This window comes from Nematolebias whitei, chromosome 9 (genome assembly GCF_014905685.2).
Source record: "Nematolebias whitei isolate Nwh7 chromosome 9, NemWhi1, whole genome shotgun sequence".
Lineage (NCBI taxonomy): Eukaryota > Metazoa > Chordata > Actinopteri > Cyprinodontiformes > Rivulidae > Nematolebias > Nematolebias whitei.
In genome coordinates this window covers 24,158,477-24,176,891 of record NC_056506.1, presented here as the reverse complement: position 1 = coordinate 24,176,891, position 18,415 = coordinate 24,158,477, and the positions used below count along the sequence as shown (strand labels likewise).

The following is an 18,415-nucleotide window of genomic DNA, read 5'->3' as shown; positions in this document are numbered from 1 at the left end:
AAACAGCATTTAACCACAAAAAAAACAAAAAAACATTTGCACTCTTCTGCTTAGTTTCAGGGAATCTTGACATAATGAAGCTCTCCATTCAATAAAACAGCTGTTCTTATTTTCATATTCTGACAATTTTCTAAGACGTCCTGCAGAAAAACTCCACCACATAAATCTGAACCATAGTCTTGAGTAGTTTCTTTAATTCCTGTACAATTCAATAAAACTTCAACAGATCTTCAAAAGGCTTCTTTATCTTTTCAAACATTACAGAAGGCTCTTTATTCCAGCCATTTACCCCCAAAACATTTATCCTAAACTGACATTTGACTTAAAAAAGAATTTCAACATCTACTTCAATTTGTGTTGTTTCATGTAACATGTGTGATTTTGCGTGAACTGTCATTTACACCCAACATTGTAAACACAGAATTATTTTACATGTGCTTGCACTGCATCTTAGAAGGGTAGAAAATTTGGTTTACTTCACTAGAACACCACTAAAAGAGAAACAGGGAAAGGAAGAAGTGGAGGAGACAAAGTGTCAAACTTCTTTTCAAAATGTTAAAGAGGTTGTTCTCAGTTTTGTTGACAGCTTAATTTAAATGGACTGGTTCTTTTTCAAAAATACCCTCATGGAATAATTCTGGAAGGACAACGTTCTCTTTCTGCAACAGAAAAAAAAAAAAAAAAAAGTAAATGTTTCCGTAAAGTCCTTATTGTAGCGCCTGTTGTCCAGCATCAATAAAAGGTTAGAGAAGCAGGAGAAAGTAAAACAAGGGTCTCAGTTTGAATTAAGAAGTTCCTTTCAGGTGCACCTCCAGCATCATGAAGCTACCAGGTGTCAGCAGGACGCAGCTGGGTTCTGAGGCTCTCCACTGTCTAAAGGTCCTTTGGACATTAGCATCATGGTGGAACAAATGTGTTAACCATTACGAATTGCTGGTCTCCATTATTCCGTCAGTGGATGACCAACATGAGTCATTTCAAGTTTCTCTGAGTATCTACCTCCTCTTAGAGCCAGTGTCTCAAAGACAGCTGTCTTGTCTCTGAACGCTCTTGGAGGCTTCAGAGCTTTCAACCCAGTCCACAAGAAAGAGAGATAAAACCAAATGACTACTGGGAAAAAATGACATCCACAATGGAGGAATGGACTGAACAGATGAAGAGGCGGGGGTTGTGCTCTTTACAAGTAGACACGCCTCAGGTCTCCAGGTGAGGTGATGGTGTTGCACTGCGGGCATAGCTTCTTGTTACCCTGCCATGAATAAATGGATAATAGTTAGAAAATAATCTGTGGATACATATCTAAAAACCTTCCAAAACAAATACAGTAGTTCCTCAATACTTCACAGTTCAACTTTCGCACACTCACTCTTTCGTAGGTTGAACATTGTACACATCGTTTCCCAGTGGCCTGGCCGGGTTAAGTCTCGGTTCGGGTCATGCTTGATTATTGTAAATTAACAATCCATGCCACTCACTGGTATCCGCCTCACTGAAGCTCCCACAGCAGCGATACGGAAAGACAGACCCCACCCCACCCCCTCCTTTCTCTTTATGAGTCTGTTTGTCACAGCAGCCTCAGAAAGAGAAAGGAGGGGGCGAGGTGGGGTCTGTCTTTACTATCGCTGCTGTGGGAGCTTCAGTGAGGTGGATACCAGTTAGTGGCATGGATAAAAAAAAAATAAAAAAAAATCAAACGCAACCCGAACCGAGCTGGGACATTTCCCGGTGCTCTCGATGGCTAGTCCGCCCCCGGGTGCTGATTGGCTCAGTGACCGTAGCATCAGTATGTCTGCTCTTTTGCTGTCCTCTTTTAGAGCGTTTAGAGCGTTTAAAGCATTGTAAAGAACAATGAAAGAGTGGGAAAGGTTTATAAAACCAAATATATATAAATACTGAAATAAATATAACATTCCTATTTTGCAGATTTTCACTTATCGCAGGGGTATCTTGAATGTAACCCCAGCAATACGTGAGAGACTACTGTATAGACAAAAGTTTAAGACTGTGCAATTATCAAACAAGGTTGTGTTCACAACAAATATATTGGATGATGTAAAGAACTCTCCAAATTAGTTAAAGAGTTAGAGGTGTGTAGTAAGCGTTCTAATTTTGTAAAATATTTACCATTGCTGAACAAACTTGTTGCGACCCACTAATTTCCCCCAATGATGTGTTTAAATCTGCTTGTTTGCAGCAGTGCATGTCTTCTCTGTGCTGCTTTGATAATATGCCATTGGCAGTAAAGCAGCAGGTGACAGATAATACACAGCAATAAACTGCATTATACATCCTGACTGGGTGGTCTCAACCACTGCTTTACACCCGTGCCGCCTTCCAATCAGGCTGTCTAGTTGTTGTCATGTGGGAGGCATGACAGGCCTTGTTTATGTAGTTAGAAAGTAAAATAAATTAAATCAAATAAAAAAACAAACATAAAAACTAAATGAATGCAAGAATGTTGGTTTTATTGATGAAACATTGAACTGCACCTAAAAGCAGCATTTTGTTTTACCTGTCTGTGGTCATAATGTTATGGCTGATCAGAGCAAAGTTACATAATACCATAAAATCCTGACTTTAGGTGACGGTTCAAAGCCGAATATCATCAGCTCTTATATTTCTAGCTGCAAATATCCAGCATGGCTACAGCTGCGTGCTGAACACAGCGGGCATAAACATGTTAATTCAGAACAAATTATGGCATTTTCAAACATTTTTCTCCAAGGTTATAAGAGTTTCTGTACAAATACTAAAACAAAATATTTGATGCATGCTTTAATTCTAATAAACATTTTTTGTAACATGCTTCCTTCATAAACTGAGAGAGCATGTTCCTGATCTGGAACATGCCCGTCAATGTTCAGCACTGCTCTAAGCATGTACAGGTGTGTGCCTGATACGATGCGCTCCAGCTGCTGGTCTCATTACTGCAGTAAAATGGCAGGGGGTGTGAGTGAGTGAGGCGTGTGGTGTTTACTAGATGCCTCAGCATTTACTTTGATCAGCTTGGCCCTCCCCTTTTTATAGCTATCTTCAGGCTAGAAGTTAAATGCTGAATACATTAAACCCATGATTGTAGAATGCACATCTGCACACACACAGGGAGAGACAAAACTATGGATACACTAAAGATAAAACAAAATGGATACACTAAAGATAAAACAAAATAACTTCCTTTAAACTACTGAATTGTGGTTAAAGTTCCTCATGCTTAGACTGCTGTTTTCTTTGTACTCAACTAAAGATCTTCAGGAGTCAGCATCAAAACTCTACCTTAAACTGAAACCATGCTACACCTGGTCATTAATATACAGTAGTCCATCAATATTACTCAGTTCGACTTTCATGGACTCAACTCTTTTGTGGGTTTTCAATGTACAATTGTACACGACACACGACTGGCTGATAGTTGGAAGGCAACCAACCAGAGCATTGTGCTGAGGTGAGGACTGGCCATCGGGAGCACCGGGACATTTCCCGGTGGCCTGGCCTGCTCAGTGATCGCTGAGGGGCCCCTCCTTTCTCATTCTGAGGCTGTCTGTCACAGCAGAGCAGAGACGCACAACAGGCGGGTGCACAAGCTGTTGTGTGTCTCAGCTATGCTGTGACAGACAGCCTCACAAAGAGAAAGGAGGGGGCAGGGTATGGGGTCTTTCTTTCCTCATTGCTGCTGTGGGAGCTTCAGTGAGGCGAATACCCGAGTGAGCGGCATGGATTGTTTATTTAAAATAATCAAGCACGACCCGAACCGAGCCTTTAGTCCCCCTCAGTGATCACTGAGTGGGCCAGGCCACCGGGAAATGTCCCTGTGCTTCCGATGGCCAGTCCGCGCCCGGGCGCTGATTATCTTAGTAACCATAGCATCAGTCAGTTTGCTCTCTTTCGCTGTGCTCTTTTAGAGTGTTTAGAAAATTGTTAAGAACATTGCAAGAGTGTAGGAAGGGTTAATAAAGCCTTAAAATATATACAAATACTACAATAAATATAACGTCCCTACTTTGCAGATTTTCACCTATTGCAAGCGTGTCTGAAATGTAACCCCTGCGATAAGTGAGGGACTGCTTTACATCAATGTGAAATCAAAGTTGATCAATGCAACAATTTTTGGTTCAGTGTACATGTTACTTAATTTTGATACAATTCTATAATTCCACTTTTAAGTGCAATGAGACTTTACTCCAATTTTTCAGACTGAGATATTTCAGTCTTCTGTCTTCTGCAGGTGAATTACTGACTGCTGATGGCAACTCCACAAACCCCCACTTCAGGAAACTCACACTAACCAATCAGGTGTTGAACAAATTTATGATCATGCTTCATAAAAAAAGTCTGAAGAACATAAAAAGTTAATTAAAACCTGGAATGATTTATTATCACTCAAATCTGGTAAAAACTAAGCAACTTTTCCTTCTCTGATCCAAATTAAAAGACTCTAAATTAACCATAATAACACTAGATGCAACAGAATCCTCTAACATGTCAGTCAGTCGGAGCAGATGACCATCCTGAGCCTGGTTCTGCTGGAAGTTTATTCATGTTAAAAGGGAGTTGTTCCTGTTAGATATTTATCTAGATTGACCCTGAGTTTCTGATCTGCTGCTCAGAGACGGGATTATAATGACATTATAACCTGGTTCTAACTGGGTTAAAGGGGACCAGCAACTCTAAAAAGAGTCTCCCAGGGATTCAATATCAGTCAAGAGAAAGAACTCATTTTGTTTGCTACATCACGAAGAAAGGATTTTGAAGCACGTCTCATTTTTCCTTACACATCAAACCACGTAAGATCCATTGAGATCACACTTAGTCACTCCCCCTCTGCGAAGGAGGAGTCTAGGGCCTATAAATCTGTAATGTCACGGGACAACGCCCCTTCTGGTTCCTGATTCTCACATCGAATTGTACCGGAGAGACCAGCGCTGTTTACTGTAACCTTTTCCTGCCTCGATTTTAGTACAATTGGTAAAACTGAATTCACGTTTCCTTGATTTATTAAATAGTGTGAGTTGCTACTTCTGAGGGAGGTCCGAGCCAGGGGAACAACGTTGGGCTGGAGGCGGGTCCTGGGTCCAAGAGGAGGCCTATGGCCTCAGCTGGCAACAGCTAGCTGCAGTGAACCGTGACCCGCATCCGGCTCTCGTTTGTAACATTTCTTTCCACTGTCACCAGCAGCTCCATGTTTGCTCAGAATGAGGAATTGTAATAAGAAGATTCAACGCATTCTGCTGGTTTGTTTGAACAGATAATTTTTGAGGAATTTGACATTTTGTAATATACTGAATGTGATTATATTTTAAATGGATAACTGTAAAACTGACATTTGACTTTATGTAACTAGACTTGAACCTGGAAATGTTTTAGACTGAATTGTATTATATGTTGTTATTTTTTGTATAGAACTCCGAGATAATTTGCTTTGAATTGGTGCTACATTAATAAACCAAATTAAAATGATTTAAAATTAAATAAAATAAAAAATGTGTGGAGTAGCATTTATTTATTTATTTTTAGCTTGAGATCATTACTGAAATAATTTTTGCCCCAAACTTAAGAGTATAAAACTATTTTCATCCATACTTAACTATTGTTCCTGCATTTTTCTGTATTTATATGCTGATATACAATAATATTGGATACTGTGTCTACATATAAATTGGCCCTATAAAATGCCTGTGAGGTTTAAGGAAAAAAGTAACAGAATGGGAACCTAAAGTGAGGTGAGTCAAGAAAATTGACAGTAGGGAGGAAATTATGATGAGGGGAGATAATAACAAAGAAATAAGGAAGAGGGACAATGAGAAGACTGTTTATCCTCCCAGCTTAAGAAACACTGTTGCCTTTTACGCTCTATTTACCACATTAGTACCAGCTAATTACACTCGACTGAATATATTAGACTAACTAATAACCAACACAATTACAGAGGTGTGCACATGTAGAGCTGAGGCTCTGCATAGAAAACAGAGGTTAGAGTTGATTACTTTATTCTAACATGTTAACAAGCCTTTTGGGGACTATTCCATCTAAGCTCTTCCCTGAGACTAAAAGTGTTTGCGCTGCCTGGATTGTGTGTGTAATAAGAGAACAGGTCATTTGGGAAATATTCCATTTTAGTATCTCCCTGTTGGGCATAAGAACAGAGAGAAACTCACTGACTATGAAATGAGGCTGCAATAACTGCGTATCATGAAGCACTGCCCTACAGAAAAAAGCAGTCTGTGTGTTTTTGGGGTGTGGGGGGTTTGTATGAGTGATTAGGCGTACCAGAGTCCTGAGCCAGCACTCTTCACAATGGACGTGCCAACATTGGATGGAGGTGAGCGGCATCGTGTAGGAGTCCTAAAGAGAGAGAGAAAATAGAAAGAGGTGATACCAAGTTTGCTTCCATGTCTAATAAACAATTGGGATTGTGTGTGTCCTGACCAACCAACAACATAAGACCAATAACCATGGAACAATACAGTCAGAAAAGGTAAAAACCACTGAGCAAGGCAAGCACAAAGGGGGCCACTGAACCAGCAACCTGCATGTCACACACACTGACACGACACCAGGTGGGCAACGACTAAAAATGGAAGACAGGCAGGCACAGGGATAAAATGTGGTACAAAGCCGTGATAGAGTGCACTTTTCTTTTCTTTAGAAAAGAACAATACATAAGACTAAAAAATGGGGATGATTGGGGGACGAGGACAAGCGGAAGACGGAGGGAGGGAGTGCCTTACCCTCCGTAAGGGCTGTGGGAGGAGCCTCTTTATGCTGCTGCCGTAGCCACCAATCACAAGGCCTCTGTACAGGCAGTACAGGCCGAGGGGGAGGGACTTAGGTTGCCTCTCTACAACCTCTTTGGCAAGTGACCGGGACCCCGGCCACACCCCTATGCTCTTGAACTCTGCACCTGACTGGATAGCAGGCTTTCTCTGCAGAAGGAGGGAAGGTGAGGGTGGGAGAGGAGAGGTAGGGGGTGAAAGGTGGCAGCTAATCATAGAGCCATACTGACTGCAAACACTAAAGTGTGACAAACACGCATGTGGACAAACACACATGGGGTCACACAAACAGACGCCGGGGTGTCCAACAGCGACCACTACATAATGAATAGCTTCAAAGACGACTTTGTCAGACTCGGATATGAAGGTAAATGACTTGATTAAAAAAATAAAAGAATTGGGGCAATCGTCTTTGCTATCCTGAAGCATGACAAATAATTTTCATTAAGATAGAGAAGAATTAATCATTTTACTGGTTTCAAAAAACGCTAACGTTGGCTGACGTTTCTTGTGTTGAAATGCACTAAAATGAGCCCATGAACAGCCATGATCTTTGCTGAAGTGAATTTAAAAACACGTTATTTAAACTGTTACTTCTGGTAAGCTACAATTGAGATTATGCCTGAGAAAAGTATGAACATGCTTGCATGCTATGATTTAATATTATCAGCATTTTGAAAAATTTTAAATATATCAAACATGTCTACTGGTTTATTTATGTCCCTATCACAGAGATTGTTTAAATAATGTACACAATTTAATTAACTGTGTTCATCTTTATGGCTGAAATTAAAACGTGAGTGGATACTTTGGATTCTGCAGCCTTAATTTAAACCTTATACATATATATATAGAGGTGCATTACTGCACTGGCTCTCCTTAATCTGTGATCGGAGATGTGACCAAACGAATGCTTTGCCTAAACGCCAAAACTGAAATTGCTCAAGCTACATCGCTGCTTTAAGAACGTGAACAACAGTGACTATAACAGAATTGTAAAATGGTTGTTTTTGCACTGATTATCTGTCATTTTTAGTTTTCTTAAAAAAAGAAAACCATCACACGTAGAATCTTTACTCATTAAAATAAATTTCCTTTTCTACAATGACCTGCAGATGGTGGTAGAAATGCACAAACCGCACTGCAGCAGCACTGAGCAACACACAAGCATGGGGAAGGAAAAAAAAAGCTCTTCAACTTCAATAACAGTTTAAATCGTTTGTGTTTTAATAGTGTATAAATTTATTAAAGAGGTACAATTAAGAAAAATACCTGTCTGAACTTGACAGGAGTGCTGCTGCTGAATGTATCTTTGTTACTGACTCTTCTCTCACTTGGCTCTAGAAGCCTGCTCTCCTTTCTACCAACATGTGTGACTTGATGACTTTCAGATCAGCTGACATAACAGGACTCGAGCACAGAGACAACTTAAAGAAGGACAGTGACAGATGAGCAGAGAGGAGCCGTGTGTCCAAGGGGCACTAAGTGATCGATCGCTGTGCCTTGCCCTCCGTGTTACCTCGGGCACCAAGCGACCTTTAGGAAGAGCAGTCGTTGGTAATTACCTGCTTTGCACACACACAGAATGCCAATGCAGCACTGACCACAAGCTTGAAGAATGACAGGATGACATAAAGGAGGGAACACAAATGTCGATGGAGGAATCTTTTAGTTGTGGAAGAAGTGTTTTGGAGCAATAAAAGTTTAAACCTAAATTAAAAGCAAACAATTTCACATGGCTTTAGGAATAAATCAATTTAAAAAATCATAAACACATTATGAACTAAGTTGGCTGTCGGTCACTATCTACTTTTGCAAAAAGGTTCACAATCGTCCATGTAAAACACAGAGGCTCTGATTCACTAACAGTTTGCACAGCTTTTTCAGGCACATTTACGATTTTTGTGCATCGCACTAATTTACAAATGATAGTGAGCTTTGCATCTTCAGCTTGGCTGTCAACAACACAGCTCTGCACTGGTACAGCTTGTCCACCATTAAATTAGACCCTTTGATATTTATGTTACTAAATGCTTGGCGAAGAGCATGAGATTCTCAAAGAGCAACGGTGTTTGCATCATGCATTCACCGGTAGTGTGAAATATTTACCAGCTCCAGAGAGCTGGTGGTCATTGTGTCTCTGAAGAAAACATTGAGAAAGTTTAGCAATCTACTGCAATACTGTCTTCAGAAAAAAGGCAGGCGTGTTAGAAAAAGTACTATTAATCCTCCTTCCTTTGATGGGCGCCAGACATTATTTCATCTACAAATAAAGTGCTAAAAAATTAATAGAATGCTGGGCTTTCCTTATTCTGCATGACGTTTTAAAAGGGAGACATATCTTATTTGTCCTTATTAATCCAAAAAAACAATCAATAAAAACTACAAACTTATGTTTTACTTAACGCAATACTTTATTCAATTGTGCTCCAATGTGACTGTCACCATGCCTTCCAGAGCTATAAGTAAAAGTCCAATTTATTGTGTGTTCGTCCACGACATACTTGGTTTAAATTTGATGACAGAATAACACCATGAATTATGTAGCAGAACACATATTAACAGTAGAGTTTGCACTTGCAAAGCCGTGCAAGAGCAACCATCAAATCACAAAAGCAGCATGAGCACCTAAAAAAATTAACAACTAAGAAGATGACATGTTTATATGTCCAACATGCACATGTAAGCAACACCAGTATCTAACATGTTGAATCGAACACACAAATTTTTGGTTTAAACATTTCCAAACCATGGCTCCACATATTCTTGGTAATTCATAAAGTTTATAAAACCCTACGTTGAAGCCACGTCTCTTAAATGTTGTATAAGGAATTGGAACCACCCCCTGTGGAGTAGCAGCTCCACAGGGGGTGGTTCCCATTGTTAACAAGCAGTACGCTGATTTCCTCTGTCGTTGAGGGACTTGAATAGTAAATGTTTGTAGTTTTTGAGATGCATGTTTTTCTGGAATGGAACTGAACAGGGAATACAAGTGAACCGTTGGCCCTATTTACATGGACACGATGGGGGGAAACTTAAGTTTTTTTCGTATGTTAATTAGAGGAAAAGATTTGCGTTGACGCGGTCGGATTTTGTGTTTACATGCATCTGGAGGAATCTCCCCCGCCCTCCCGAATCCGCTGTAGTTACCATGCCGGGTCATTAGATGGCGCTGCAAATTTTGTACCTTCACCTAATGTGCATGCGTGCTGCCTCGGCACGCTCCTTTCCTCTGGGCTAAAAGCTCAGCTAACAACAACTTAACAACAAGTTAAAGCTGGATTGTGGATAAGAGTCAACAGATTAGACACCAAGCGGGACCGCATCTTCTAACAGCTCCACAACGGTCGCTGAGTGGACCAGAACCGAGTCGATGATGTCAAACTTTACTCCGTGATGATCAGTAGCTGATTTACTGCAGGTAAATCAAATGTTCTTAATAATGTTTGCTTGTGTTTACTTCGGTTACAAAACAACCAAGTTTTTATTTTTTCCTGAAAGAAGAAGGAGCTGTCTCCCACCAGCGGTGAACCGGTTCTGAACGAGGCTCGGCCCAGGTGCAGTGCAGGAGGACGTATAAGAGAGAGATGTTGGATGAACTATTTATTTAAAATTTCCCTAATTTCTTTTATTCAATCCATTTAATGTTTTAAACTGCATTAATCAAAGGAGTGACTTCCTGAAAGAGCAAGATGAACAACGTGGGACCAGATTCCAGGATGAAAACAAGAGTCCAGTTCATTAATGCAGTTTACAGTTAACGTGTTTTTAATAGTGTGTTCAGTTTAATTATCAGTGTTTGTGTGACATACAGTTTGTGGTGTTGAATAAATAAATAAAATAAAAATTAAACCTGATGTCTTCAACACACAATATGTTTAGCATCATTTTAATCACATAATTTGAATTACATAATGTCCAAATAGCTTCATTTAACTCAGAGAGCTTCATTATATCTCAAACTAAAGATAGATACTGTTTATTATTATTAAACTGTTATTATTTAGCACATTTAGATGTTATAGTGCAGCGTGACATGTGCGCGTGCCTCGTTCTATAAACAGTGATATTAGAACTGGATCAGACTGTGTCTCTTCCATCACAGATGTCGGTCACAGCACCTGGAATCTGACGTAGATTAACTACGAGATTAAAAATATATTCCATCAGTCGTAGTTCAGAAAGCAGTGTATCTGCTGCCATATTGATAGAAATATAGCGTCTGTCAGCGCGTGCGTGTGCGCATGTGGTTTAACACAAAGCCTCAGCGGGAGATGTTTACATTATCAGCGGGGGATCAGCGAAAAACCTCCACTCTGGAAGGTGGGTTCAGAAACCTCCAGATTCTAAGAGAGGGGCCACTGGTGTTGTGTAAATGATCAGCAGAACCGCAGTCAGAAAGGAGCGGATATACTCAAAATAAGCGCCGTGTAAACGGCCCCTTAATGTATTGGTGTAAGATATTCAAGTGGGTAGGAGTGGCATTGTGCATAAGAACAGAGGTAGATTATTTTTTTTTTTTGCTTATCCGAAACGGCTCAGTGACGGATCTTTGCAAGTGGAGGGAACAATTTTATCCATCACCATCTGCCAATACTGGATTTGGCTACCAAAGATTAATCTTCCCCAATCATTTGATAAAACTATTCTTTTAAGTAAGGTCCATCCATCCTTTCAAGTAAGGTCCATCCATCCTTTCATCCATTTTCTTCCGCTTATCCGGAGTATAAGTTTAAGTAAGGTAAAAAACTATAAGTATAGTTTTCTCAAATGATTGGGGTGCCCAGTTTACACACTCACACACATATGTACTATATATATAAATAAACAAATATATGGGGTGGTGGCAGAGAGGTTAGAGAAGGTAACCTGTTCAACTCCCCGGACCGACAACATCAAAATGTGTGTGGAAAAGGTGAAACACTCAAACCTGCCTCCGCCCTCATTTGCCCCATTCTGGGCCCTTGAGCAAGGCCTTTAACACCCACCATCTACTCCCCCCGGGAGCCCTAGATGGCAGCGCTCTGCTCCACAAAGAGGACTGTGGTAGCTCGGTGGTTTGTGGTTGCGTCAGGAAGGGCATCCGGCATAAAAACAATTGCCAAGTCTTTGTGCGAGTTAGTTCGCTGTGGCAACCCCTGAAGAAGGGAGCAGCGGAAAGAAATATATGGACATGTGGTGGTGGCCATCTTGGATTTTGATGTGGTATCCCAGTTTTTGCTGGTGACCCAAAATGGACGTTGTCACAGTGCTTATTTTTCAAGTTACCTAACTTACAAAGTTTACATTTATGGATACAGTATATGGTGGCAGCAATGTTGGATTTTGACATGTTAACCCAATTTTTTGATAAGGACATTTCTTACCCCTAGATGTAGCTGCACACCAAAATGGAAGTTGGCATGTTGTATATTTTTCAAGTTATGCAACTCACAAGGTTTACATATAAGGCAGCAGCCTTGGATTTTGAAGTGGAAACCCAATTTTCAATAGGGATTTTTGTTTCCACTTAAATGCAGCCATAAACCAAAATGGATGCTGATATCTCATATATTTCTCAAATTACGTTTTTTTTAATTTATCATGTCCTGGATGACTGAGAATCTTCACCAGCATACCAAGCTCATAAGACTGATATACGGTATTTCCAATTCCCTACTTTGCTCCACAAAGGGGATAGGAGAGTGTGTTCCAAATATCAAGGGATCATACTTCCCAGCCTACCTGAGGAGTGTATTTCAAAGTACTGGAAGGGAAGTTCCAACAGAGTGTCAATTCCCAGATTCAGTACAAGACGTGTGGCCTTTGCCCTGGTCGGGGAACAGTGGACCAGATTGCAGGGGTCAGTTTTAAGGACTAGCCAGTCCCTATAAAACAAAAGCAAGAGCAGAGCTGTCTGCATCCTCGGTACAAAATTCAACCCCATTTACAGTATGGGTAGGACTCCTGCTACCAATACTGTTTGTGGTATTCATGGACAGAATCTCAAGGCATAAAGAACAAGATCCTGGATTCAAGAAGCTGAAATGAGCTTCCTTCATTTTGGATGGACTCACCCCGGCACTCTGGCGATAGAGTGAGGAGCTTCATCATCCAGGAGAAGCTTGGATTACAACCGCTGATCCTCTGTACTGAAAGGAGTCAGCTGAGGTTGTTCAAACTTCTGATTTGAATGCTTCCTGGATGCCCCACTGGGAGGAGACCTGGGGGCAGACCTTGAACTTGTTGGTAGGATTATATATCCTCTCTGGATAGGACCCTCCCCCATCCCCCCACCCCGCAAGGGGAACTGGAGTATTGCTAGGGAGAGGGATGCCTGGGTGTCCCTCGTGGATCAATTCATCCCTCATCCCGATCATGACTAAGCGGTAAAAGACGGATGGATGGATGAATATATAGAAGCCAAACACTCTTCACATAAAGTTTTACTCACCATGCAGATGAGACACTTGTATCGGTCTCCTCGCAGTATCTGCTTTTCTAGCTCCCTGATTCGGGCCTTCAACGCCTCCATAGTAGTTGCTGTTGATTCTTCCTCAGTCACTCTGGGACAAAAAAAAAAAGATACTTTTTTTATACTAAAGTTGCAATAATAAGATCAGTTTTTAGTGAGAATAAAACTACCACTGAAGTCCCACTCAAGTCATTAATATCATAAAAACTAATCTCAGTTGTTCATATTTGTCTATTTAAAAAAGTTTTTGCCAAAATAAATACATACATAAATCTCATAACTAAAAATATCAATTGTTGAATTTGTATTTTCTAATTAAAAAAAGGATCTACATGTATGTATAAGCTAACTTGACTACATAGAACTATACACTAGAGATGATAGTTTACTTTGTATCCACATTGTAATAGCCAATTCTAATATGGAGGAAATTTATCTTCACGTGTTTGAGTGATTCCAGAGAAATGAAATAAAAAGTATACAGGACCATGTGCAAGTGAATATATAAGAACAATAATGCATTTAACATTATTAGATGAGTTGACAAAAATATAGCCTGTTTGGGTAACTGGGTAAAAACTGCATCGACCTATAAATAGTAGAGGATGAGTATTTCTATGTTGTCCTTTTAGAATAATAGAGCTGTCTGACTTTGCATTTCTGAGGCAGTAGGTGGTAGGGTTGACAACAAAAATTGACAAATATAGTTTCTATCAATCAAAAAGAGAACCGTATTAGTGTAAATACCAATGGGATGTCCATATTCTCTAGTTGGCTCACAACTTTGCACAGCAAAGACACATCCACAGTGCTGCTAGTGGAAAAAGTTGGTCTGGAGCGGTCTATAAATACATAACTCTTTAAACTTAATCCCGTCTTTTCCAACATTAAAACTCAACTCATTTATTTACATTGCATAGTTTCTATTTATCTGTATGTATGTCAATAATTTCCCTGCCTTTGCATTTTTCTCTCTCACTCCTTTAACTGTCTTGCTATCCATTCAGTATACTTTTCTCCTGCGTTCAAGCAGGAGAGAACTAATGTGTAGCATGATAACAGAAAATGTGCATTTAACAATGTTCAACAGCACATGAAGCAGTCATAACTAAATCAATGCAGACTGTGTACAGACCGCAATGTTGATAATTTGGTGCAGTGAGATGAGACCACACACAAGCCCAGCTGATGTTTATTACAGACAATTTTTCATTCACTGATAAAATGTAATAGTTGTGTGTTTGTGTGTTAAAAAGAGTGTGCATTTATGGTGATGTGGTCATTTTGCAGCCAGATAGCTTGCTGATCTATAGTATCGATCTGGCCGAGGAAGGACAAGCAGAGAGAAAGAAGGGAGTAAAACAGAGCAAAAAGTGTGTGTGTGTGTGTGTGTGTGGGGGGGGGGGGATAAATGGCTGAGTTTAAAACGTCTTCAAACAGCTATGATGAACAGTTAAAGGAAAGGAAATACAGAAAGTACAAAAACAAGATATTACTTTTTCTCAATTGTCTTCAAACAACCAGTATTTTCAGGTGCAATAGGCACTATCTATACAACTATGAATACTTTTATATAAAAATCTCCATTTGTGTTATTTTAACAAAAAAAAAAAAAGCTAAAATAACCACCCTACCAAGGTAGCAAGAGTGTCTGCATTAATGACATAGCAAAATACAGAACAAGAACATTCTCAGCTTGGCTAAAGTCTCCCAAAACTCAAGTTTTTCCTTGATACCATTGACAGCAGCCATTTTCAAAGTTCAGATGTCGGTCTGCATCAGAACCCAACAAGTCAATCCAAACCTATCCTGCATGTTATATTACATTGAAACACATTGGTAAGATGCAATGAAGTGTAGGTTTACTACACTGCTCACAAAATTAAAAGGAACACTAAAATAGCACATCCTAGTCCTCAATTAGTTAAATATTCTCATTGACAAACTTTGTTATTAGCACAGTGGAATTGATTAGAGAAGAAAATAAGACAACAATTATCAGAGTCAGTCAGAGTCAGAGTCAGAGTTTCTTTATTGTCATTCGCACCTCATGTGGTACATGTGGTGGAGCGAAATTATGTACACAGGGTCCCAGTTACATCCAACAATAAAATGTATAAGAAAAACAGTAATAACATCTAAGATATGAACTAAGAAAAACCTCAACTAAATATACACTAAGCACCCATAACATAAAAACATTGAACATCAGCACAAACATGAACATGAGTCTGTGAGCAGATGTGCACGCATGAACACATCAACATTGAAACAGATCAGCAGCAACATGAAACAGATCAGCAGCAACATGATATGGTTTTTCACAGTGATTATTCTAGTTAGAGATTCATGAGTCTAACAGCCTCAGGGTAGAAGCTGTTCCTCAGTCTAGTGGTTCTACACTTAATGCTCCTTAACCTCCTTCCTGAGGGGAGTGGGGCAAAAAGTGTGTGTGCTGGGTGGGTGGGGTCCTTCATGATGCAGGTGGCCCTCTTCCTGCATCTGGAGGTGTAGATGTCTGTGATGGTGGGGAGACTGACTCCAACAGATTTCTGTGCAGCCTTCACCACTCTCTGCAAAGCTTTTCTTTCTGCAGCTGTGCAGCCTCCATGCCACACATTGATGCTCGAGCACAGGATGCTCTCCACTGCACACCTGTAGAAGGAGGTGAGGACTGAGCTTCCCAGACCAGCTCGTCTCAGCCGTCTGAGGAAGTAGAGTCTCAATGATTTACATTGATTTATCAATGTAAATCAAAATTATTACACCATGGAGATGTGGATTTGGATTCATACTCAATATGAAAGTGGAAAATAACATGACAGGCTGATTCTACGTCACTGAATATTCCTCAAGACAAGTGTAAATGAGGCTCAGTAGTGTGTGTGGCCTCCACATGTCTGTATAACCTCCCAACAACGCCTGGGCATGCTCCTGATGAGATTGTGGATGTTCTCCTGAGGGATCTCTTCCCAGACCTGGATTAGAGCATCAGTTAGCTCCTGAACAGTCTGTGGTGCGATGTGGCCTTGGTGGATTGACCTAAACATGATGTCCCAGATGTGCTCAATTGGATTCAGTCTGGGGAACGGGCAGGCCAGTCCATAACATCAATGCCCTCATCATGCAGGAACTGCTGACACACTTCAGCCACATGAGGCCTAGCATTGTCATGCATAAGAAGGAACCCAGGGCCCACTGCACCAGGTCTCACAATGAGTCTGAGGATCTCATCCTGGTACCTTATGGCAGCCAGGGCACCTCTGGCTAGCACATGGAGGACTGTGCGGCCATCCAAAGAAATGCCTCCCCACACCATGACTGACCCACCACTAAACCGGTCATGCTGGAGGATGTTGCAGGTAGCATAACATTCTCCACGGTGTCTCCAAACTCTGTCAAGTCTGTCACATGTGCTCAGTGTGAACCTGCTTTCATCTGTTAAGAGCACAGGGCGTCAATGATGAATCTGCCAACTTTGGTGTTCCCTAGCAAATGCCAATCGTCCTGCACGGTGTTGGCCTGTAAGCACAGGCCCTATATGTGGACGTCGGGCCCTCATACCACCCTAATGGAGTTTGTTTCTGACAGTTTGAGTGGAAACATGCACATTAGTGCTGGAGGTCATTTTGTAGGGCCCTGGCAGTGGACCACCTGTTCCTCCTCACACAAAGGACGAGGTAGTGGTCCTGCTGTTGAGTTGTAGCCCTCCTACGGCCTCCTCCATGTCTCCTGGTGTACTGGCCTGTCTCCTGGTACCTATTCCATGCTCTGGACACTGTGCCGAGAGACACTGCAAATCTTCTTGCCACCGCTCGCATTGATGTTCCATCTTGGATTAGCTGCACTACTTAAACAACTTCAGTGGGCTGTAAAAAAAAAAAAACGCCTCATGATGCCTCTATGCGTGACAGCACTGACAAAATAAAAACGTGACTAAAAGTTCAACCAGAAAGGACGAGAACAGAACAAAAAACTTGTGGTCACCACCTGCAGAATCACTCTTTTATAGGGGTTGTCTTGTTAATTGCCTCTCATTCCACCTGTTGTGTGTTCAATTTGCACAGCAGCAGGTGAAACTGATTCACAATAAGTGTTACTACCTAACTGGTGACATTGATTCCACAAAGGTGTGACTGATTTGGAGTTATATTGTTTTGTTTAGGTGTTCCCTTTATTTTTTTGAGCAGTGTACTTCTCTGTCTTCTTTAAAAGTATATGCAGTGAGAGTTGCACGGGGCACGTGAGAGAGATAGCAAGCCTGTGCCTGTGTGCTCAGTGTAAGAATCCATGTAAATCGCTTTGGCATAGGACAACTAGCTGTCGAGGATGTTTTTTTTTTTAATTTATTATTAAATGTACAGTGTAGGCTGCAGTAACAGCATTAAATGATACAAGTTAAACTGAGACACACATTTGTTATAATTTTGAGCAAACAAATAATAGCTTTTAAGTTTTAATCTTGTTAAATTCTTGTTAAAGTCCTCCCGTGCATGCTCCCGCGGCCTCTATTTGGCAGCCAATTGATTTTTGGCACAACACCGGCCCATGTTTCCGAGTGGTCAGCGGTGACGCATAATAGATGTGACTTATACGGTGAAGTGACATGTTTTTGTTTTTTTCCTCACTTTATTTGACATATCTGGACTGATGCGATTTATACAGCGGTGCAAAGTGTACGGCGAGAAGTACAGTAATAAGCTTGTATATGCAGTTAAATGAGTTTGGGGTTTTGTCATATATTACTTATGAGCTTTCGTATAAGAAAGTTGAACTTTTTCTCCTTCCCCCATTTAGCACTTGCCTATACTGCCTATGCCACGCGCCATTTCCGTCTCTGTGGACATTTTCTACAAACAAGCTCTACATTTGTTAGCAACTTAAAGTCACAAACAACTTTAAGCAAGAAATTTTACTGAAGTACTTGTTAACAGGTAGAGAGGGCAGACACATGAATTTGGGGAGAAATATCAATATTCTGCAACCTGAACGTGAATATTAAAGGACTGCTGTATTGGTTTATAATTTACTTTTTTGGCAAACTCATTATGCATGAATTCAACTTAATCATTGAAATTATTTACCTTAGAAAAAAAAATCTACTAGGCTTTTTAAGCGAGGCTCAATTGAACCAAAAAATGAGGACTTTAATGATTTTATGTTTTGAATAATAAAAATTAACTACTGCCAA

At 40.5% G+C, this 18,415-nt stretch overlaps 1 protein-coding gene across 1 annotated transcript in view; it reads right to left on the bottom strand.

Moving 5' to 3' along the window:
• Positions 1-1,033: 1,033 nt before the first annotated feature.
• The window catches only part of rnf220a (ring finger protein 220a), a 47,163-nt gene continuing 29,781 nt past the window's right edge, over positions 1,034-18,415 (bottom strand). Inside the window, exons 8-10 of the mRNA XM_037681577.1 lie at positions 13,204-13,315; positions 6,265-6,339; positions 1,034-1,249 (exon numbers count right to left, since the gene is read on the bottom strand). Coding sequence (XP_037537505.1) covers positions 1,178-1,249; positions 6,265-6,339; positions 13,204-13,315 — 259 coding nt within the window. The 3' untranslated portion in view covers positions 1,034-1,177. The remainder of the gene's footprint in view (positions 1,250-6,264; positions 6,340-13,203; positions 13,316-18,415) is intronic.